Source organism: Lynx canadensis, chromosome D4 (genome assembly GCF_007474595.2).
Source record: "Lynx canadensis isolate LIC74 chromosome D4, mLynCan4.pri.v2, whole genome shotgun sequence".
Taxonomy (NCBI): Eukaryota; Metazoa; Chordata; class Mammalia; order Carnivora; family Felidae; genus Lynx; species Lynx canadensis.
In genome coordinates, this window is record NC_044315.2 from 31,648,650 (window position 1) to 31,672,906 (window position 24,257).

The window sequence follows — 24,257 nt, forward strand, 5'->3', positions numbered from 1 at the left end:
CCATGCAAATGGAAGCAAAGGAAGGAAGAAAGGAAGAAAGAGAGGGAGGGAGGAAGAGAGGGAAGAAGGCAGGCAGGCAGGGTGGCTAGCTAGCTGGCTGTCCTGGGTAGCAATACTTATATCAGACAAATTATACTTTAAAACAAACACAGTGACAAAAGACATAGAAGTATATTACATAATAATAAAGATATAATTCCAACAATAGGATATAACAACTGTTGATATGTTTTCACTCAACACAGGAACACCTAAATGCATTAAGGAAATATTAACAGATGTAAACAGAGAAACTGAAAGCAATACAATAATAGTAGGGGGACTTTAACATCCCACTTACATCAGTGGGTAGACCATGCAAACAGAAAATCAAAAAGGAAACAATGGCTTTGAATGACACATTAGAGCAGATGAACCTAACAGATATATACAGAACATTCCATCCCAAAATAGCAGAATGAATTATTCTCAAGTGCACATGAAGCATTCTCCATAACAGATCACATGTTAGCCCACATAATAAGTTTCAATAAACTTAAGAAGACTGAAATCATATCAGGCATCTTTTCCAACACAATGGTATGAAACTAGAAATCAATTACAAGGAAAAAACACACGAAGGCTAAATAATATGCTCCTAAACAACTAATGGGTCAATGAAGAAATCAAAGAAGAAATAAAAAAATACATGGAGACAAATGGAAATGAAAACACAACAGTCCCAAATCTTTGGGATGCAGCATAAGCTGTTCTAAGGGGGTAATTTAAAGCGATATAGGCCAACCTCAAGAAACAAGAAAGATCTCAAATAAACAATCTAAGCTTACACCTAAAGGAATTAGAAAAAGGAAAAAGCCCAAAGTTATTAGAAGGAAACAATGATTAGAGTGAAAATGAAATGGAGACTAAAAATAAACAATAGAAAAGATCAATGAAACCAGGAGCTAATTCTTTAAACAAAACTTATAAACCTTTAGTAAGATTTATCAAGGAAAAAAAAAAGCAGACTCAAATAAGTAAAATCAGAAATGAAAGAGAAGTAGGAACTAATACCACGGAAGCTCAAAGAATTATAAGAGAATACTATGAAAAATTATATGCCAACAAATTGGACAACCTAAACAAAATAGCTAAATTCCCAGAAAAAATCTTCTAAAACTGAATCAGGAAGAAATAGAAATTCTGCACAGACTGACTACAAGTAATAAAATTGAATCTGTTATTAAAAAATTCCCAAGAAACATATGTATAAGATCAGATGGATTCACAGAACAGTTCTACCAAACATTTAGAGTTAATACCCATTCTTTTCAAACTTTTCCAAAAAAAAAAAAAGAAGAGAAAGGAAAACTTCAAAATTTATTCTATAAGGCCATCATTACGTTGATACCAAAACCAAAGACACTACAAAGAAAAAAAAACTATAGGCCAATATCCCTGATGAACACAGGTGGAAAATCTCAACAAAGTATTAGGAAACCAAATTCATGAATACATTAAAAGATCATTCACCACAAACAAGTGAGATTTATTTCAGGAATGCAAGGAGATGGTTTAATATCAAAAATCAATCAACATGATACATCATATTAACAAGAAGGATAAAAACCATATGATCCTCTTGATAGATGCACAAAAAGCATTTGACAAAATATAACATCCATTCCTGATTTAAAAAAAAAAAGAACTATCAACAAAGTGGATGGAGGGAACATTCCTCGACATAATAAAGGCTATGTTAAAAAAACTTACAGCTAACATCATAATGGTGAAAAAACTGAAAGCTTTTCCTTTAACATCAAGAACAAGGCAAGAATGTTCTCTCTCACCATTTTTACTCAACATAGTACTAGAAGTCCCAACCACAGCAATCAGACAAGAAAAAACAAAAAAACAGGGGCGCCTGGGTGGCTCAGTCGGTTGGGCGTCCGGCTTCGGCTCAGGTCACGATCTCGCGGTATGTGAGTTCGAGCCCCGCGTCGGGCTCTGGGCTGACTGCTCAGAGCCTGGAGCCTGTTTCAGATTCTGTGTCTCCCTCTCTCTCTGACCCTCCCCAGTTCATGCTCTGTCTCTCTCTGTCTCAAAAATAAATAAACGTTAAAAAAAATATATTTAAAAAAGAAAAAACAAAAAACAAAACAAACAAAAAAACCCCAAAAACTAAAAGGCACCCGAACTGGTAAGGAAGAAGTAAAACATTTACTATTTGCAGATGGCATAATACTACTTATAGGAAAAAACAAAAACAAAAACAAAAACAAACCCCTAAAGACTCCATCACAAAACTATTACAATAAGTAAATTCAATACAGTTTCAAGATACAAAATTAACATACATAAGTCTACTGCATTTCTCTACACTAATAGCAAAGTGGCAAAAAGAAATTAAAAGAATAATCCTACTGACAATTGCACAAAAAAGAAACCTAGAAATAAATTTATCCAAGGAAGTGAAAAGACCTTTGCTGTAAAAAGTATAAGACATTGATAAAAGAAAGTGAAAACAACACAAGTGGAAAAATTTACCATGCTGATAGACAGCAATAATTAATATTGTTGAAATATCCATACTACTCAAAGCAATCTATAGATTCAATGTAAGCCCTATCAAAAAATGAATAGTACTCTTCACAGAACTAAAACAAATAATCCTAAAATTTGTTTGGGAGCCACAAAAGGCCCCAAACAGCCAAAGCAATCTTGAGAAAGAAAAACAAAGCTGGAGGAATCATGCTCCATAATTTCATACTATACTATAAAGCTATAGTAATCAAAACAATATGACACTGGCACAAAAACAGACACATAGATCAATGGAACAAGGTAAGAGAGCCCAGAAATAAATCCACACTTATATGATCAATTAACCTACAACAAAGGAGGCAAGAGTATACAATGAGGAAACAATAATTCTTTCAATAAATGGTGTTGGTGGGAATGTAAATTGGTACAACCACTGTGGAAAACAGTATGGAGGCTCTTCAGAAAATTAAAATAGAAGTATCATGTGATCCAATAATTCCACTACTGGGTATTTACCCAAAGAAAACAAAAAACACTGATTTGAAAAAATACATGCACCCTGTTTACTGCAGCATTATTTACAACAGCCAAGATATAAAAGCAACCCAAGTGGACACTGACAGATGAATGGATAAAGAAAATGTGGTGGATACATAGAATGGAATGTTACTCAGTCTTAAAAAAAAGAATGAGATCTTGCCATTTACAACAACATGGATGGATCCAGAGGGTATAATGCTAAGTGAAATGAATCAGACAAAGACAAATACCATATGATCTCACTCACATATGTAATCTAAAAAAAAACCAAAAGAACAAACACAAAAACAGACTCATAAATAAAGAGACTATACTGGTAGTTGAAAAGGGAGGAAGTGGATGGATGAGAAAATAGTTGAAGGGATTTAAGAGGTAAAAAGTTTCCAGTTATAAAATAAATGTGCCACAGAGATGAAAAGTACAGCATACAGCAGTCAATACTGTAATAATATTATACACTTATGGAAATGAGTAATGTACAGAATTGTCGAATCACTATGTCAGACACCTGAAACTAACATAACACTGTATGTCAACTATACATCAATGAATACTTCTTTTAAAAAAGAATGTACATTTAGAAAAGTTGAAAATCAAATACATAAGTGTTCATTAGAAAAAAAGAAAAAGCAAATCAAAGTTGAAAAAAGAAAATATAGAGTAGAAGTCAATGAAATAGAAAACAAATATACAAGAGAAAAATCATTAAATCCAAAAGTTGGGTCTTTGAAAACATTAACAAAATTTGATAAATGCTTAGCAAGGTCACTCAAGAAAGCACGTGTGTGTGTGCTTGCATGTGCACACACACACTCCATCCAAAAAATGAAAATGTCACATCCTGTAGATCCTACAGACATAAATGATTTAAGGATATTATGAGCAATTTTATGCCAGATAACAATTTAAATAAATCAGCCAAGTCTTTCGAAAAACATGAATTAACAAAACTGATGGAAGAAGAATGAAAACTTACATAATGTTTATCTATTAAAGAAACATAATTTAAAATCTTCCCCACATTGAAAAACTGGGGTCCTAAGGCCTTCACTACACGATTTCACCTCAAAAATTTTAGTGAATGCAATATTAGAAACAAAATATAAGAGACATGTTAAAGAAATAAAAGAGGGAATTAAAGTAAGTAACAAATTATCAGAGAATTTCGAAGAACCATCTTTTGGATTTGGATTTTATTTAGGCAATTTGAAAACAAAACTAAAGAAACTTCTAGAAATAGCGGCTCCTAGGTGGCTCAGTTGGTTGAGCATCTGACTTCAGCTCAGGTTCAAGCCCCGCATCGTGCACTGTGCTGACAGCTCAGAGCCTGGAGCCTGCTTCGGATTCTGTGTCTCCCTCTCTCTGCTGCCCACCTGCCCATGCCCCGCTCGTGCTCTCTGTGTTTCTCAAAAATGAACATTAAAAAAAATTTTTTAAAGACACTTTCAGAAATAAAAAAGTATAAACACAAAAATAAAATATTCAATGGATAGGTTAAACAGTTGATTGTATATAGGAAAAGGCAGAGCTGAAGAAATTTCAAAGAATTCAGTGCAAAAAGACAAAAGTATAAAATGTATGGAAGAGATATAAAGACCAATGAAGGACAGATTGCAATCTAACAACCAACCAATTGGAGCTTCAGAAAATAAGAATAGAGAAGAGGGGTAGGAAGATGGTGATGACAGCAATATTTGAAGACACAATGGCTAAGTATTTCCTAGAACTACTGAAGGACACAAATCTTCAATTCAGGAAACCCAAGAAAATAAATTAAGAAAGCCACACTTGGGCACATCATAATAAAACAATAAAATATCAAAGGCAAAAAAAAATCATACAAGCAGAGAAGAAAAAAAGATTACATACACAGAAGTGACAAAAGGATTGAAAGACACATTAACAGCAACAAAATAAACCTGAAACAGTACCACTCATGAATGAAGATAAATTAATGTTTCCAATTGGACAAAAAAAGTAGAACTGATTCTAACAAAAGTAAAAACTTCTAAAGTGTCTTCTGCTTCCACCCTAAATGAAATAACAAGGAATCAGATTTACTCTCCCACCTGAACCAACCAAAAAAATCCTGTCAAAATAGATAACAGGATGGTTTATAGGAACCTAAGTATCAAGCAAAGGACAATGATCCTCTAAGAAATGGGAAGCAGACAAGGTGAGCCCAGCAACTGTGGCAGTTTATTGCCTGCTGAGATTTTCCAGGCCATGATGCAGGAAGGGGAAACCCAGGCAAGAGTCCAGAGATAGGAAGGCAGCTAGAGTCTTCAGGGCACAACACCAAAGAGGAGACAGCTGAAGGAAATGAGAATACCAAAGATGTTCAGAAGATCTTGGATATTCAGAGTACTAATTAGTGCATGCATGTTAGGTAACAAGCCAAGGCTAGGTAGGGGAAAAATACCCCCAAAATTAGAAAACAATATCTATTCCTACTAGACATACTAGAAGAACTCACAAATCATGGGACAGTAAATAGAATACTTGGTAGTAGAAAATAATTAGCCCTAAACTGGCAATTGCTCTGGACGCAGGTAACAAATCCTAAAAGATCCAAATGATCAAACTGTTTCCAAGTAATTTAATTGCATTCCAGAAAAAAACCCATTAAGATTTACAGGAATAAAATATGGGAATAAAAACATGTAGCATCCTCCAAGACAAAACCATGTTTGCCACCTAAACCAAAGCCAGGCCTACAATGAACCAGAAAACACATGACCTATATAAGGAGAAAAATCAATCAAAACTGGCCCAGAAATGAAAACAAATGTTAGAATTAGCAAAGAAGGCCATTAAAGTAGTTATTTAAACCATAATCAATACAGTCAAAAGATTAACTAGAGACATAAAGATATAAAATAGACAATAATCAAACCTTGAGAGATGAAAACTACAATGTCTGAGATGAAAATATACCATATTTACTAATGGCAAAGTAGACATGGCAGAAGAAAAGATTAGTGAACTTGAAGACAGTGATAGAAACTACCCCAATTTAAAGATACAGAGAAAATACTTCTAGAGTATATAATTCAGGAAGAAAAAAAAATGACCACGGAAAGAAGTTCTAAGATGTAAGGATGAGAGAACAAATCAACTGTTAACCATGTTACAAAAAACAGTAATTACAATAATGTCTAGTTTAGGGTAAAAAATGAGACAGAGCTAAATTATCATTTAACAATAATATGTAAGATTGATGAGGCAGAAGAGATCAAATTAAGAACAGACATAAAGAGCATGGAACTTCCAAATCAGTGGAAATGGCTGTAAGCGAATAAAATCTTCATCTTCCACAGATGGACTTCACACTAGATAATGCCAAAACAAAACATCAAGAAATAGCAATATAAGCATGCAATTTGAAATGTGGAAACAATCACTAAAAGAAATATCTAAAGGAGGATAATTTCTGACTCATCGACTTGAGGTTGAGCTGAAGTAAGGTTGCTGTCTTTCATTATAAACCTTAATAGAACCACCTGACTTTTATACTAAAAAGCCTGTGTGGTGCACCAGGGTGGCTCAGTCGGTTAAACGTCTGACTTCGGCTCAGGTTATGATCTCACGGTTCACGGGTTCGATTCCCCCTGTCAACTCTGTGCTGACAGCTCAGAGCCTGCAGCCTGGAGCCTGCTTCAGGTTCTGTATCCCCACCTCTCTCTGCCCCTCCCCAACTCGTGCACACGTGCACGCACACACACTCTCTCACTCTCTCTCAAAAATAAACAATTAAAAAATTAAACTAAAAGGACTGTGAAATGAAAAAAAATTCTTAAACCAACTTTTCAAAAGCTAAAGAATATAAGCCAGGTAATATTAAAGAATCTGTTTATCTTAAATTTATAGATATTGTGTCTTTTACCATGAAAATGAGTTTCTCTACACTTCAGATACTAAGAAGAGTAGTCACTTCTTCTTCAATATTCTGCTATTAATACCAAAAAGGTTGTCCAATTATTTCTCATGGAATATAACTCAGAGTTTCTTTAAAAGTTTGGTATAGAAAACTGTATCTATTGGAACACCAACCATCACAATGCAGGTAATTTAGTACTCTTAGCATTAAAATTGATTTTGGTCAACCCTGTCACAATCAACTCTGTTTCTGCAGAAGTGAAAGAGTAAAACTAGTGCTTGAGAAAGAAAATGAAAGGGGAAGTTGGAACAGACCAAAACACTTTTATGAACTTGTTTTTGCCTACAGTAGTGATAAGCAACCTTTGGTCAATAAAGGTTAGTGACACAGTAATTTCTTTAATTACTCAATTCAACTTATTGATAGGGACACTAAGGACATAGAAGGGTAAGAAAACTTCCTCAGGTGTAGATAGTGGGTTAGTGTAAATGCCAGAAATACAGTTTGCCATTTATAGCACCAAACACAGCATCAATTGGTTTACACTTGGAAGAAGAAAATTAGGCAATGGTGTGATACACACGTCTGTTGGCTCAAGTGCCTGGAAAAGTTATGATATAGTTGGGGCATGATACTGCCAACTGTGGGTATTGCCTGAAGGTACTCAAGGGCTGCTACTCACACTTCTGTTCCTTATAAATGGTACCTTTCAGGGAAGAATGATAGATAGAGTATAAAAAGGCACGAGGAAGAAAAACAAAGTCCAGTGTGGTATACGCAAGCATACCACAGAATAGTTCCTTAGAATTAGAAGTGTGAGTCTCTTCTAATCCTCAGTAGAAATGAGGCCTGCCAAAGAACTATAGAGTTAATGTCTATAATTCAACAATTTTTGAAACCTTTGTCAAACATAACATAATTAAAAAAATATTTTAATACTGTATTCTGAAATGCTGGAGCAAACCACATTTTGCTGACAAGGACAGATAAAATTCACCAGATTTCAAGGTTATTCTCAATTTAAAAATTTGCTCAAAGGAGAATTCTACAATCAGATATAGTAGTGCACATTTCTAAAATGTCAGTTCAAAAAATTAAGCCTTCCGTGTTGGAGACATGCTAAAAAATTGTCTGAAGATAATTCTAAAAGCCATATTTGCTAAATAAAAAGAAAATAAAAGAAAAACAACAACACATGAACAGAAAAAGTGGTCCAAAATTTTTCTTTGACTGGACAAGTCTCATTTTTGATGTTGTTCTTTTTTGGCTTAGAGAGTGTTTACCTGTTACTGTGTGAAACAATAACAGAAGCTATGCCTAAAGTTATTTTGGTCATGTATAACTAAGGAACATTGCTAGTGAGTGAAAAGCTTTACAAAAAATAAATAATGTTTCAAAGTATCCTAACTTTACCAGTTTTATAAATGTTTATTGAATCTTTACCATGTGTAAGGATACAAAGAAATGAAAGCATGGGCTCCACTCTTAAAGAGATTACAATCTGGTAAAAGAAAAAATATATATATATGTATGAGATTTAATCCAAAATAATCCATCAATTAAGGAAACAATATAATGTATGCAAATTGAAGGCATGAAAAAAGAAAGCAAGGCATTTGTTTACATTTTCTTTTTTTTTTAAATTTTTTTTTTAACGTTTATTTATTTTTGAGACAGAGAGAGACAGAGCATGAACGGGGGAGGGTCAGAGAGAGAGAGGGAGACACAGAATCTGAAACAGGCTCCAGGCTCTGAGCCGTCAGCACAGAGCCCGACGCGGGGCTTGAACTCACGAACCGCGATATCATGACCTGAGCCAAAGTCGGACGCTTAACTGACTAAGCCACCCAGGCGCCCCTGTTTACATTTTCTAAAATAGAAATAGTAATATTAGGTATTCAGTCAAGCTTTCTACTTAACTGCCAACAGAAGATCTCTTCTGGCTAAAGCAGAAAAGGAATTTATTTAAAGATTAGTAGGGAGTTTATGGAAGCCCTGTTAAGGGCCAGGAAGCCAAACATAGTAGGTATGAAAATAGGAATCCCAACCATACTTTGAGAGGTTCTCCAGGAAAAACTATGTTGCCACCACACCTTGATACCTCTGATACTAGGAACATAGAAAACCAGAAGCTCATACCACCATCTTTGCCAAAAAATAAACCCCTGCCCAAGACTGCCACCTCATGTTGCTCTCACGCAATTTTAAAGGTGACAGTATATGACTGGTCATATGCCTCTGTCCTGGCTGTGAGTGGGAACGAGAATATAAATTTTCTACCACCTATTTTGGGAAGCCAGGACTTGTAATATAAAAATCAACAAAAATGTAGGGAAGCTATCCAAAATGCTAGGTGGTCACAAATAATATCTATTGCATTAAGTCATTGTTATTTTACGGTGCAGAGAAATTGAAAATAAATCACTTAATAAGTGATAGTTTTTATTTCACAAAAATGTAGAAAATATTTTCAACTCCAGTGATTTCCAAATCAACAAAATACCATTGAGCTTATGTAAATATATGAAACAAAATTATAAGAAACATGCAAAATTATAAGAAACATAAGAAAAATGCACTGAGCTTATGTAAATATATGAAACAAAATTATAAGAAACATTATAAGAAAAATATATAAAAAAATGAGAAACTAGCTACTATTCTGGAATCCATATAGTTTTGCAAAAAAGAATGGTGAACAGGCCCAATATTTTTAATAGAGCTAAAATAGACTTTAACAACCCAAACTGCCACCTAATCATATGATTATATTGTAACAAATTAACAGAAATTTCCTTGAGGATAGGTAACTTTCAATTATAAACAATTTTGTTTTTAAAAAAAACCTATCTAAAACATATTGTATACTTTGCTACATAATAAATGAGATATATAAAATGTAATAAACTTCCCTTAACAGTTCAAGGTCACCATTATAAACAGAATGCAGTGATCACGAGTGGCTTAAAGACTATTTCTGCAACTATAAATTAATCAGCCCTCTCACTCAACTTTCCCAAAATTTTGGGTTGTAGTGTTGTTGTCTCTTAAATCAACAGTGCCCCGTACACCAAGCAGCCCCAAGATTGCCTACTGTTCTGCAGCATTTATGTGAAGATGGACAAACTATTAAGCTTTACTGAACTTTTATTCCTTTCTGTTCAATACACACAATCTGTTGTCTCCTTTGCATTAGTTTCCAATGCTCTCCAAATAAATATAGTAGTAGAAGAATGCCAGGATTTTGGATTTTTGCAATGTGATTTAAGAAACCATTATTTTGGGGCGCCTGGGTGGCGCAGTCGGTTAAGCGTCCGACTTCAACCAGGTCACGATCTCGCGGTCCGTGAGTTCGAGCCCCGCGTCGGGCTCTGGGCTGATGGCTCAGAGCCTGGAGCCTGTTTCCGATTCTGTGTCTCCCTCTCTCTCTGCCCCTCCCCCGTTCATGCTCTGTCTCTCTCTGTCCCAAAAATAAATAAACGTTGAAAAAAAAAAAAATAAACCATTGAAAACAATTAAAAAAAAAAAAAAAAAAGAAACCATTATTTTAATAGCATGTACCATACAAAAATGGGAAACTAGCTACTATATAAAAATTCAAAGAAAGTGGAGACTCCCTTCCCTCAAGAGATCACAAAACAGACTTAACTATGAAATTTACAAGATTTTAAAAAATAATTTACTTTTATGTTTGTGTCTGCTCAGGTGATCAGCTAAAAATTATCAAATGCCCATAACTGAAATATTACAATATGAAAATATGCACTAGAATTGTTCAGCTTGCCGTCAATTTGAATTTCTGATAGAAATGTTGTTTTAACCTACTTAACAGTATGGAAAATTTATCTTCTCACTTCTTATGCCAAAAGTTTTAACAGAAAAAGTAGAAGGGAGGGGAAGGAGAGTGAGGAGAGGGAGGGGCGGGAAAGGAAGAGAAGAAGATGACAATGAAGATGACAAAGATGAAGAAGACCAAGATGAAGACCAAGACAAAGATGAAGAAGACTAAGATGTCACCAATGCCTATGCCCAGAACTGAAGTATAACCACAGTAATCATGTGATCTTTGCACACTTCCCTATCTTCCAATATGACCCTTCCTTATAAGGATTTCAAAGTTCCTGTCTAGAACTGACTTTACAGTGCCTATATTCTCAGCTAGTCTCTGACCAACTCTTAACAAATATTACATAGAATTGAAATTGACAGAATGTAAAGTATCATGATAGATGGCAAGTTAGGTATACACAGGGAGGAAGTGTTTGTTTAGCACTCCCACCTATCATACCACATATTGCTGCCTAAATGTCACACTTTCCTTCTGAGGATTCCAAAGAAATCATGGGATAGGTTAAAAAGACACTTAAAAACCTGCCTGTCCCACTACCTATTTGGCACATTACAAATTTCAATATTTATGTTTAACTATAAAAAAAATAAGCATACTTATGTTAGAAAATTTAGAAATCACAGGTTGAAAGAAGTCCACCATTCATGTGTTTTTAGGTGAACTCTACATTTGGATGCACATAAAGTTAACAATCTCCTGGCACTGAAAAGAAGGAAAAAAGGCCACTGTAGCTAGGATAACAAGTATGAGGGAAAGAAAGATAGGAGATAGAGCAGTATGCTGAAACTTAAAGGTGAAAGAGAGCCTTATAAATAATATTAAGCCATTAAAGTTTTTGTGTGTACTTGCTTTGTTTGGGGAGGTCATAGGTAATGGGATAGGTAAGTGGCATCAACAAATTTGCATCTCAGAAAGTTCATTCTAGTTTTAATGTAAAAACAGCCTGGAATTAGGCAAGCATGGACACTGTTAAACCAACTAAGAGAAATTTATCATAGGCTTAAGTGAGAAATGAAGAAACTAGATGGAAGTAGAAAAATAGAGGAAAGTGGACAGATTCAAGAAAGATTTAAGAAATAAAACTGTCGAAGGAATTAAGGTGATGCAGAAGTAGGGGAAAGCTGGGCTTTCCTTGTCCCTCAAACACAGCTGTATTGAGGTCAGATCACTTGGAACACCCAGGAAATTGATCTGCAGACTGGCAGAAGGATCTCCATGGTTGGAAGAAGGCAGCATGGCAGGTACAAAGTATGTGGAAGTGAACTGGGGGAGAGAAAAATGGCAGTGCTGTGGAAGGGAGAGAACCCTTTCTGTGGAGAGACAAAAAAGAGAAAAGGAGGAGTTGAGAGAGTGCAGCACTGGATTTGTACAGGAAGAAAACCCATCTGGACAAACACAATGGAGAGCAAGAAGTACTGAATGTTGCAGGTTTTTTGTTTTTTGTTTTTTTGGAAACAGCGTTTAGAGCTCAAACTCTGAGGTTCTGGAAGTGTGCAACTTTCTCTGGAGCAGAGCTGTGGCAGAGACTCCTAGGAGAAGGAGGGAACTGGCCCCAGAGCACACAGTGTGGCATAGAGATCTCCCATGCACACTAGGAGAGCGCATTCCCCTGCCTGGTGTACTTTTGGAAGAGGGTATATTGCCTTTCCAAGGACAAAAGACCCTGTAAGCTCAGCAAAAGGCCTTTCATAGGCAGGGGACAGAGTTGCACCCAGAGAACATGTAAACTTTTTGCTGCTTTTAGTGGTGCTCTGCCATGGATTCCATGCAACGCACAGAACTATTTTTCTGGGACAAAGGCCATCAGACACAGTGTGGAAAGGCTCTGCTCCTGAGGAGGAGGGTGGGTCGCTAAGTGCTAGGTTCTTTAAGATGTCAAGTTTTGAATCCCAGCAGTGCACCAAAGAAAGAACACAGGAGAGCTGTGGTGCAGAGAGAGCTGAACTGCCCTCATATTCTGTGAGGGCTGCCTGAATAGCTGGGGGTGTGAGATTCCTTGTCTGGGGACAAGAGATTTGGGTGGTGCCATTTCCTCCCCCCTCCCCCCAATACCAACACAATGGACTTTGCTGGGCAGCAAAGAGGCCCCCGGTACAGGTGGGGCCCACTTACACCAAACCCTGTCCCCCTATGCTTGGCAAATGCTTATTAACCAGGGCAAGATTGACTGTGAGCCAAGGCAGCCGGCCTTTCCTCCAGAAGACCAGCACAACCAGCACCCATCATGTACCAAGTGTACTGAAAATCCAGTGCTTCAAAATTATACCTGCAGTCCTGGTGGAACTAGGACTAGGCTTACTTTTTTTTCTTCTTTTTCTTTCTTCTTCATTTTTTCTTTTGGAATCAGTCTCACAGTTTCTTGTTTGTTTGTTTGTTTTCATTTCCTTTTCTATTTTTGGATCAGGCTTCTTTATTCTTTTCTTTTTTCTTCTATTTTTATTTTCTTCTTGTTTTCCCTTTCTGTTTCTTTGGAATCAGCCTTTTAGTTTTTTATTCTCTGGGGTTCCCTCCCCCTTTTTCCCAGGCTTATTTTAACAAACAAATCAAAGCACACCTAGTTAAAGGTCCAAACACTCCCCATTGCAAGCAAGGAGGGGCTCCAGAGAGGACTGACCAGTGGGAAAGAGCAGTCAAAACACAACAGCAGAGTGCACGCAGCATACACCAGAAACACTTCCTCAAGTGCCAGGCCCTAGACAGTATATGACCTCTTTTAAATATAGCATTACTTTTAGGTGTAGGAAATGCAACAAACTTTTAAAGCATGCAAAAGACAGAAACTTAGCCAAAATGACAAGAGAGAGGAATTTTCCCCAAAAGAAAAGTCAAGAAGAAATCAAAGCCAGGGGCTTGCTCAAAAGAGATATAAGCAATATATCTGAACAAGAATTTAGTACAAGTCATAAGACTACTAGCTGGGCTTGACAAAAAGCATAGAAGATACCAGAGAAACCCTTGCTACAGAGATCAAAGACCTAAAAAGTAGTCAGGCTGAAATAAAAAAATACTGTAACTGAGATGCAAAACTGACTGGATAGAGTCATAACAAGGATTGAAGAAGCAGAGGAGAGAATAGGTGATATAGAAGATAAAATTATGGAAAATAATGAAGCTTAAGAGGGAAAGTAAACTATTAGATCACAAGGGAAGACTTAGAGAACTTAGTGATGCCATAAAATGGAACAATATCCATATAACAGGAGTCCAAGAAGAAGAAGAAGAAGAAGAAGAAGAAGAAGAAGAAGAAGAACAGGAAAAGGGGCAGAAGTTTTCTTTCAACAAATTATAGCTGAGAACTCCCCTAATCTGGGGAAGGAAAAAGGCATTCAAGTCCAAGAGGCACAGAGAACTCCCCTCAAAATCAACAAGAACAGGTCAATACCATGACATACTGTAGTATACTGCAAAATACAAAGGTAAAGAAAGAAATCTGAAAGCAGCTAGGGACAAAATGTCCTTAACTTACGAGGGTAGACACATGGGTTAGCAACAGATCTGTCCACTGAAATTTGGCAGGCCAGAAGGGAGTGGCAGGATATATTCAACGTACTGAATGGGTAAAACATGCACCCAACAATTCTTTATTCAGCAAGACTTCATTGCGAATAGAAAGAGATAAAGGGTTTCCCCAACAAACAAAAACTAAAGGAGTCTGTGACTGCTAAACCAGCCCTGCATGAAATTTTAAGGGGTACTCTGAGCAGAGAATGAATGAATGAATGAATGAATGAAATTTAAAAATAAATAAATAAAAAGACCAAAGCAGCAAAGACTACCAAGGACCAGAGAACATCACCAGAAACACCAACTCTACAGGTAACACAATGGCACTAACTTTTTATTTTTCAATAATCACTCTGAATGTAAATGGACTAAAATGCTTCAATCAAAAAGACACAGGGTATCAGAAAAAAATAATAAAACAAAACTCATGTATATGCTGCCTACAAGAGATATCTACACCTGAAGACATGTGCTGACTGAAAGTGAGGGGATAGAGAACCAACTATCATGCTAACGGATGTCAAAAGAAAGCCAGAGTTGCTATACTTATATCAGACAAACTAGATTTTAAAACAAAGACTGTAACAAGAGAAGAAGGGCATTATATCATCATTAGGGGTCTTTTCACCAAGAAAATCTAGCAATTGTAAATATTTATGTCCTCAACTTGGACAAAACCAAATATATAAATCAGTTAATCACAAACATAAAGGAATTCATTGATAATAATACAGTAATAGTAGGGAACTTTACTCCTCCACATACAGCAATGGACAGATCATCTAAGCAGAAAATCAACAAGGAAACAATGGCTTTCAATGACACACTGGACCAGCTGAACTTAACAGATATATTCAGAGCATTTCATCTTAAAGCAGCAGAATACACATTGTTCTGGAGTGTATATACAACATTCTGCAGAACAGATCACATACTGAGTCACAAATCAGCCCTCAACAGGTACAAAAAGATCAAGATCATACCATACATGTTTTCCGATTACAACACTATGAAACTTGAAGTCAACCACAAGAAAAAATTTGGAAAGTCCTCAAATATATGGAGGCTAAAGAACATCGTACTAAAAAATAAATAGGTTAACCAGGCAATTAAAGAAGAAATTAAAAAATACATGGAAGCCAATGAAAATGAAAACATGACAGTCCAAACCTTTTGGAACGCAGCAAAGACAATCCTAAGAGCAAAGTATATTGCAATTAAAGCCTATCTCAAGAAGCAAGAAAGGTCCTAAATGCACAACCTAGCCTTACACCTAAAGGAACTAGAAAAGGAACAGCAAATAAAGCTTTAGCCAGCAGAAGAAGGGAAATAATAAGGATTAGAGAAGAAATAAACAATATAGAAACAAACAAACAAAACAATACAACAGGTCAATGAAACTAAAGGCTAGTTCTTGGAAATAAAATTGATAACCCCTAGCCAGGCTTATCAAAAAGAAAAAAGAAAGGATCCAAATAGATACAATCACAAACAAAAGAGGAGATTGTGCAAACAACACCACAGAAATACAATTATAAAAGAATACTGTGAAAAATTATATGCCAAGAAACTGAGCAATCAGGAAGAAATGGACAAATTCCTAAAAACCCATAAACTACCAGGACGCCTAGATGGCTCAGTTGGTTAACCAAGAGTCTGTGCTGACAGTACAGAGCCTGCTTGAAATTCTCTCTCCTCTTTCTGCCCTTCCCCCACTTACACTCTTGCACTCTCTCTCTCTCAAAATAAATAAACTTGCAAGAAAAAGAAAAGAAACCCACAAACTACGAAAACTGAAACAGTAAGAAATAGAAAATTTGAACAGACCCATAACCAGGAAAGAAATTGAATCAGTAATCAAAAAATCTCCCAAGAAACAAGAGTCCTGGGCCGGATGGCTTCCCAGGGGAATTCTACCAGTCATTTAAAGAAGAGTTCATACATAGTCTTCTCAAACTGTCCCCAAAAAAGTAAATGGAAGGAAATCTTCCAAACTTAATCTATGAAGCCAGCATTACCTTGATTCCAAAACCAGCTAAAGATCCCTCTAAAAAGGACAATTACACACGAATATCCCTGATGAACCTAGATGCAAAAAATTCTCAACAAGATACCAGCAAAGAGAATTCAACATTACATTAAAAAAAGTATTCACTATGATCAAATGGGATTTACTCCTGGGCTGCAGGGCTGGTTCAATATTTGCAAAACAATCACAGTGATACACCACATTAATAAAAGAAAGGATTAGGGGCACCTAGGTGGCTCAGTTGGTTGAGCATCCAACCTCAGCTCAGGTCATGATCTCACGGTCCGTGGGTTCGAGCCCCACGTCGGGCTCTGTGCTGACAGCTTGAAGCCTGGAGCCCGCTTCAGAATCTATGTCTCCCTCTCTCTCTCTGCCTCTCCCACACTCACACTCTCTCAAAAATGAATAAACATTAAAAAAAGAAAGAAAGAAAGGATTAGAACCATATAATTCTCTCAGTAGATGCAGAAAAAACATTGGACAAAATACAGCATCCATTCTTGATTTAAAAAAAACCTCAACAGGGGCGCCTGGGTGGCTCAGTCGGTTAAGCATCCGACTTCGGCTCAAGTCATGATCTCACAGTCTGTGAGTTTGAGCCCCGCGTCGGGCTCTGTGCTGACAGCTCAGAGCCTGCAGCCTGCTTCGGATTCTGTGTCTCCCTTTTTCTAACCCTCCCCCGTTCATGCTCTCTCTCCGTCTCAAAAATAAATAAACATTAAAAAAAATTAAAAATAAAATTTAAAAAACCTCAACAAAGTACAGATAGATGGAACATACCTCAACATCATAAAGGCCATATGTGTGAAAGACGCACAGCTAATCTCATCCTCAATGTGGAAAAACTGAGAGCCTTTCCCCTACAGTCAGGAACAAGATATGAATGCCCACTCTCACCATTACTACTTAATATAGCACTGAAAGTCTTAGACTCAGCAATCAAATAGCAAAAACAAATAAAAGGCATAGAAATTGCCAAGGAAGAAGTCAAACTTTCACTATTTGCAGATGCTATGATACTCTATGTAGAAAACCCAAAAGACTCCACGAAAAAATTGCTAGAACTAATACATGAATTCAGCAAAGTCGTGGGATATAAAATCAACATGCAGAAATCTTGCATTTCTATATACCAATAGCAAAGCAGCAGAAATCAAGGAACTGGTCCCATTTACAACTGCACCAAAAACAATAAGATACTTAAGAATAAACTTAACGACAGAGGTAAAAGATCTATACTCTTTAAACTATGGAACACTTATGAAAGATATTGAAGAAGACACAAAGAAATGGAAAAACATTCCATGTTCACTGACTGGAAGAAAAAACACTGTTAAAATATCTATACTATCCAAAGCAATCTATACATTTAATGCAATCCCTATCAAAATACCACCAGCATCCTTCACAGAGCTAGATCAAACAATCCTAAAATTTATATGGAACCAAAAAAGACCCAAATAGCCAAAGCAATCTTGAAAAATGAAAATAAAACTGGAGGCATCAGGATTCTGAATTTCACACTATTTTACAAAGCTGTAGTCACCAAGACAGTATGATACTGGCACAAAAACAAACACATAGATCAGTAGAAGAGAATAGAAAACACAGAAATGGACCCTCAACTATATGGTCAATTCATCTTTGAAAAAGCAGGGAAAAAAAACCAATAGAAAAAAGTCTCTTCAATAAATGGTGCTGGGAAAACTGGATGGTGACATGCAGAAGAATAAAACTGGACCACTTTCTTATACCACACGCAAAAATAAATTCAAAATGGATGAAAGCCTCAAATGTTAGACAGGAAACTATCAAAATCCTACAGAAGAACACAGGCAGCAACTTCTCTGACCTTGGCTGGAGCAACTTCTTACCAGACATGTAGCCGAGAGGCCAGGGAAAGAAAAGCAAACATGAACTATTGGGACCTCATCAAGATAAAAAGCTTCTGCACTGCAAAGAAAACAACAAAACTAAAATGCAGCCTACAGAGTGGGAGAAGACATATGCAAATGACAAATCCAATAAAGGGTTAGTATCCAAAATCTATAAAGAATTTATCAAACTCAACACCCACAAAACAAACAACCCAATTAAGAAGTGGGCAGAAGACATGAATAGACACTTTTCCAAAGAAGACATCCAGATGGCCAACCGACACATGAAAAAATGTTCAACATCACTCATCATCAGGGAAATACAAATCAAAACAAAAATAAGATAATACTCAACTGTTAGAAGGCTTAAAATTAACAAGACAAGAAACAACATGTGTTGGCAAGGATGCAGAGAAAGGAGAACCCTTTTGCACGGCTGGTGGGAATGCAAACTGGTGCAGCCACTCTGGAGAACGGTATGGAGGTTCCTCAAAAACCTGAAAACAGAACCATCCTATGATCCAGCAATTACACTATTAGGCATTTACCCGAAGGTTACAAAAATACAAATTTGAAGGGGTACGTGCACCCCAATGTTTATAAGCAGCATTATCAATAATAAATAACTACCAAGTATGGAAAGAGCCCAAATGTCTATCAACTGATGAATGGATAAAGAAGATGTGGGATATACAGACAATGGAATATTATTCAGACATCAAAGAAAGAAAGAAAGAAAGAAAGAAAGAAAGAAAGAAAGAAAGAAAGAAATCTTGCCATTTGCAATGACATGGATGGAGCTAGAGAATATTGTGCTAAGTGAAATAAGTCAGTCTGAGAAAGACAAATACCATATCATCTCACTCATATGTGGAATTTAAGAAACAAAACAAATGAACAAAGGGAAAAGAAAGAGACAAATCAAGAAAGAGACTCTTAATTATGGAGAACAAGGGGAGCCTGGGTGGCTCAGTTGGTTAAGTGTCCGACTTTGGCTCAGGTCAGGATCTCATGGTTTGTGAGTTCGAGCCCCGCATCAGGCTCTGTGCTGACAGCTCTGTGTCTCCCTCTCTCTCTGCTCCTCCCCCACTCATGCTCTGTCTCCCTCTCTCTCTCAAAAGTAAACATTAAAAAAATAAAAAAAAAATTTTTTAAATTATGGAGAACAAACTGATGGTTACTAGAAGGGAAGTGCAGTGTAGGATGGGTTAAATAGGTGATGAAGATTAAGGAATGCTGAGCACCTGGTGATGTATGGAAGTGTTGAATCACTACATTGTACACTTGAAACTAATATTACACTGTAGGTTAACTAACTGGAATTTAAATTAAAACTCAAGAAAAAATTACATATAGTTATGTCAGACTTTAAGTACTGATAGGGGAGAAAAAAAATGAAGTCAATGTAGATCTTTCTCCTTCAAAATGAAAGGAAAACTAAAAACTGTTTTCACACCAAAAAATTAAAGTTCATTGGCAGACCTACATTATGAGTAATGATAAAGAAAGTTGTTTAGGCAGTAGAAAAATGACACCAGATGGCATCATGGATCAATACAAAGGAAGGCAGATTGTTGGGAAGAGTATATGTATGGATAAATTTAAAATGCGTTTTCCCCCTCATTCTTAAAGTTCTTCAACAAGTAACTGTTTGAAGAACATACAATAATGGAGCATTGGGGTTTACAATACATTGTAGAAGTAAATGACAACAACAGCACAAAGTATGAGAAGAGGTAAATAGTAGTATACTGTAAAGTAGTATAACATTTGAAGTTAAATGGGATAAATAGCCTAGAGAAGCCACTAAAAAAAAAAAAAAAAAAAAAATTCAAACAATGATGGCTCAAAAGCCAACAGTGGAGATACATGCAATGTTAAACAGTGTCAGAAATATTATCAGGGATAAAAAGAGATACTCATAGTAATAAGGACACCAACCCATCAAAAAACCCTAAGCATCAAAATCTTTCAGAACTTAGAGTACAGACAAAAGGCCCTATACTAAAATCAACTGTGTATCTCTACAAAACTCTATACAAAATATCTATACAAAATTGTGTTTCTATTTAAAAACTAATACATTGACTTTAAAAAATGATTTACAATCTCATTAAAAACATGAAAATATGTATGGATAAAGTTAACCAAATATATGGAAAATGTAAACAATTTAAAATTACAAAATAGCACTGAAAGAAATTTACAATTATCTGGAAACTGACTGATAAATTCCATGCAATCTCAATCAAAATTTCCTCAGGCTGTTTTTTTTGTAGGAGCTTACAATATGATATGAATCACATAGAAATAAATGCAAAGATCCTAGAATAACCTAACAATTTTGAAAACAAAAAACAAAGACTCATATTACCAAATTTCAAGGCTTACTATAAAAGCTATAGCAATCAAGTCAATATATTATTAGCCTAAGAACAGACCTATAGATAAATGAAATAATATAAAGTCCACAAAGACTCACAAATATATGTTCATCTGATTTTCAACTAAAATGCAAATCTAATTTATAATCTAAGAACAGTTTTTTCAACAAATGATTCTGGGACAATAGACTATCCATATGGGAAAAATAATAAACTTTTATCCTTACTTCAAACCACATATAAAAATTAAGTTAAAAAAAATTAAGTTCAAATGAATCACAAACCTAACCATAAAATAAAAATTTAGAAATTTCTGGGAAAAAAGGGAGAAAATTCATAATCTTGGGTAAGCTAAGATTTCTTAAGTCCTAAAAAGCACAAAACATCAAAAAAAAAAAAAAGAACAAACCCAAAGTTAAAATTTTCTTTTTCTTAAAATTAAACACTGAAAATGAAAGGCCATAGACAGAAAATATCTGCAATACATATATATCTGACAAAGTACTTGTATTCATAATATACAAAAGAATTATTAAAATTCAATAATAAAAGGCATGAGAATGACAAGAGCAGTTTCTTCTGGGGACAAAGAGAAAACACAGGGGATCAATTTTATCTACGTTAATTTCTTTAAAAACTGCTAAGTAGTGGGTACATAGGCCTTTATTATAATTTTATTTATTCTTTGCTTCATCTTTAAAATATTTACAACTTAAAAATCAAAAGTTAACACTACACCCAAAGAAAAACTTTAATTCATATTACTCTATGAAACTATCATAGTCACTAAGACATTTAATACATAATTTAATACATTTAATTACTGTATTAAAATATAAAATATAAATATAAAATATAAAAAATATAAAATATAAAAAATAAGACATTTAATACATAAACACTAAGACATTTAATACATAAACACATGTAAAATCGGAGGAAGCAAAAAGATTCAGTTATATTTCTAGTTTTTTACTAGTCATTCCTACTTGAATGATTAAATGTTTCTCTTATCACTTCAAACAACTAACTAAAAAGAATTTACTGATCTTTCCCCATACGATGGACTTAGACTCTTCTGTTTTCTTTGTTCATTCCATCATTTTACAAGTCATAAATCAGCATACTGTTTAGGGGCACAACCTTCAGGGCCAAACTGCCTGGGTTCAAATACTGACTACCACTCAAAAACTGCCTAACCTTGAGCAAGTTAATCTCTCTGTGCTTCAGGACAAATGTTAAATACATGTAAGATGCCTAGAGCTAAACCTGGCAAATAATCATATTCAATAAATGATTACCATTCTTTTTTCTCCTTCGTAACTGCTCAATCACCATGATTATAACTGTGTCCTGACTTATCTTTGTCTTTTTTTAATCTTTGTTCCCCCTTAGTATCAAGGAAGGTATTAAGTAAGTCTTGTTACTTGTTCCCATAACAATCTGACCTCTCTCTCCCTATTTCTGGTCATCAGTAGTGGAGATCTAGACTACTACAGCTTTCTTCCTACAAGCCTTCCTCTTCATTTTCTCTCCATTCCAATCTATTGTACTCTATTGTGGGATTAATCTTTATCCCTTTCCATAAAATCCCCTTTCTTATAGCAAGAGTAGTTCTATGAGGTTTTGTAGAAGGAAAAAAAAGCATTTCACAGTGGGTTCTGAATTAATCACTAGAATAAAAAGTATGGTAGAAGAAAGTCTCAAAGTTGAGTTTTAATCATACAGTTATCAAAGCAAGCTAAATTTATTACTATGAAAGTAGCAACAACATATTATAAATTGCTTTTGAGTAAGCATTAGCAGTTCCCTATTATATCAGCAATCATTCCTACCATAGTTTGAGTCTGAGATTTGATTTAGTATAAAAATCACCAGTCTTTTCTGAGTAATCACTCACCTCTCTGGGCCCTTGTCTCTTTGTTATAAATAAAATGTTATATAAATGCCATTAGTCCATGCTCCCAGATCCTAGAAGGTAACACTAATTAAGCACAACATTCTTTCTTGATGAGCCCAGAGTAAGCTGAGTATCCAGAAAATTAATACCAATGGAGAAACTAGCAGAGGTAAACCTATGTGTCATTTTGAACTACATAATCTTTGTAATTTCTTTTAATTTTAAATGTATGTGAAACTATTCTAAGGCTATACAAATCTATATAAAACTCTCTTAATTTAAAATTTGATAATACATCTATTTCCATTTATAATTCTAGAAATCTAGAAGGCATTCTGAAATCTTCTGTCAAAATTATTTTTTATAGTTTCAAAGTAATTTGGATTAAAATTTAAAATTATATTTTTAAACAAATTTCACTGTGATTATTTCATTATGAATTTATACACTTGGTGACCATGTATTTTGCATCACTACTAAAATGGGCCCAAATTGACATGGGCACACAAGTTATATAAGCTACTCTTTGAAAAGTAGTTCCTAGAAATTTAAACATGAAACTTTTTTTTTTAACATTTACCTTTTTTCTTCTTTTGCTCTCAGCTGTTCTTCCTGTCTCAAAACTTGAACCATTATTGACTCAAAAACTCCACTTGTCAAGCCTGCCAAACTTCGTGGTGTTGACCGACGCCTTGTTGAGGTACATGCAGTTCCCTTCTCATCCTCCAGTCCATAATAGCCTCTAGATGTGACTGCTATCGTTGTCTTTTCTCTCAGGTGCCTTGGAGAAGAATAAGTCAATTCATAAGGTTAAACCTTCTGGGTAAGCAATAAACCCACTTAGCCAGCATCTTAAGAATAATCCCTTTTGCTAATTATATAAAAAGTATATAGTTAAACCTTACTTAACTAACTAAGCTCCAGATTTTTTTTTTTTTTTGATGTTCATTTTTGAGAGAAAGAGAGAGAGACAGAACAAGCACACAGGGGGAGGACAGATAGAGGGAGACAGAGGATCTGAAGTGGGTTCTCTGAAAGCAGAAAGCCCAATATGGGGCTGGAACTCAAGAGCCACAAGATCATGACCTCAGCCAAAGCCAGATGCTTAACTGACTGAGCCACCCAGGTGCCCCTAAGCTCCAGATTTTTATTCACCCTACGTTAATTTCTAGTTTTCCTTACCCATATCATAAAATCACTCTGAGTGATAGTCCCTTCCCTACATTTAAGAAATATATAAATCTTGGGTCGCCTGGGTGGCTCAGTTGGTTAGGGGTCCGACTTCAGCTCAGGTCATGATCTTGTGGTCAGCAGGCTCGAGCCCCACGTTGGGCTCTGTGCTGGCAGCTCAGAGCCTGGGGCCTGCTTCAGATTCTGTGTCTCCCTCTCTCTCTGCCCCTCCCCCACTTATGCTCTGTCTCTCTCCCTCTCTCAAAAATAAATAAACATTAAAAAAATTTAAAAAAAGAAATATATAAATCTTTAGCACTAAAATTAAGCATTAAAACACTACCTCTTTAATGGAAAAAAAGTTTATTGTTTGCAAAATTAAATGCAGCTCATCTTTACATTTCTTCATGTATTTCATACTACTTATCATTGGTATAGGAGAATAAACGATACTACAAAAACATTTTGAGGGAGTAAATTCATGGTACATAAACACTTTGAAGAAATTCTAAACAAATGAAGTATTACAACATATAAGTGCAAATTCAGAAAACTGACTAACCTATAATAAGAATCTAGGAATTAAGATTACCTCTTCAA

At 35.4% G+C, this 24,257-nt stretch overlaps 1 protein-coding gene across 1 annotated transcript in view; it reads right to left on the bottom strand.

Annotated features, from left to right (window-relative positions):
- Window positions 1-24,257, bottom strand: part of KIAA2026 (KIAA2026 ortholog) — a 135,579-nt gene that overhangs the window by 90,367 nt on the left and 20,955 nt on the right. Inside the window, exon 2 of the mRNA XM_030294259.1 lies at window positions 23,068-23,268. Coding sequence (XP_030150119.1) covers window positions 23,068-23,268 — 201 coding nt within the window. The remainder of the gene's footprint in view (window positions 1-23,067; window positions 23,269-24,257) is intronic.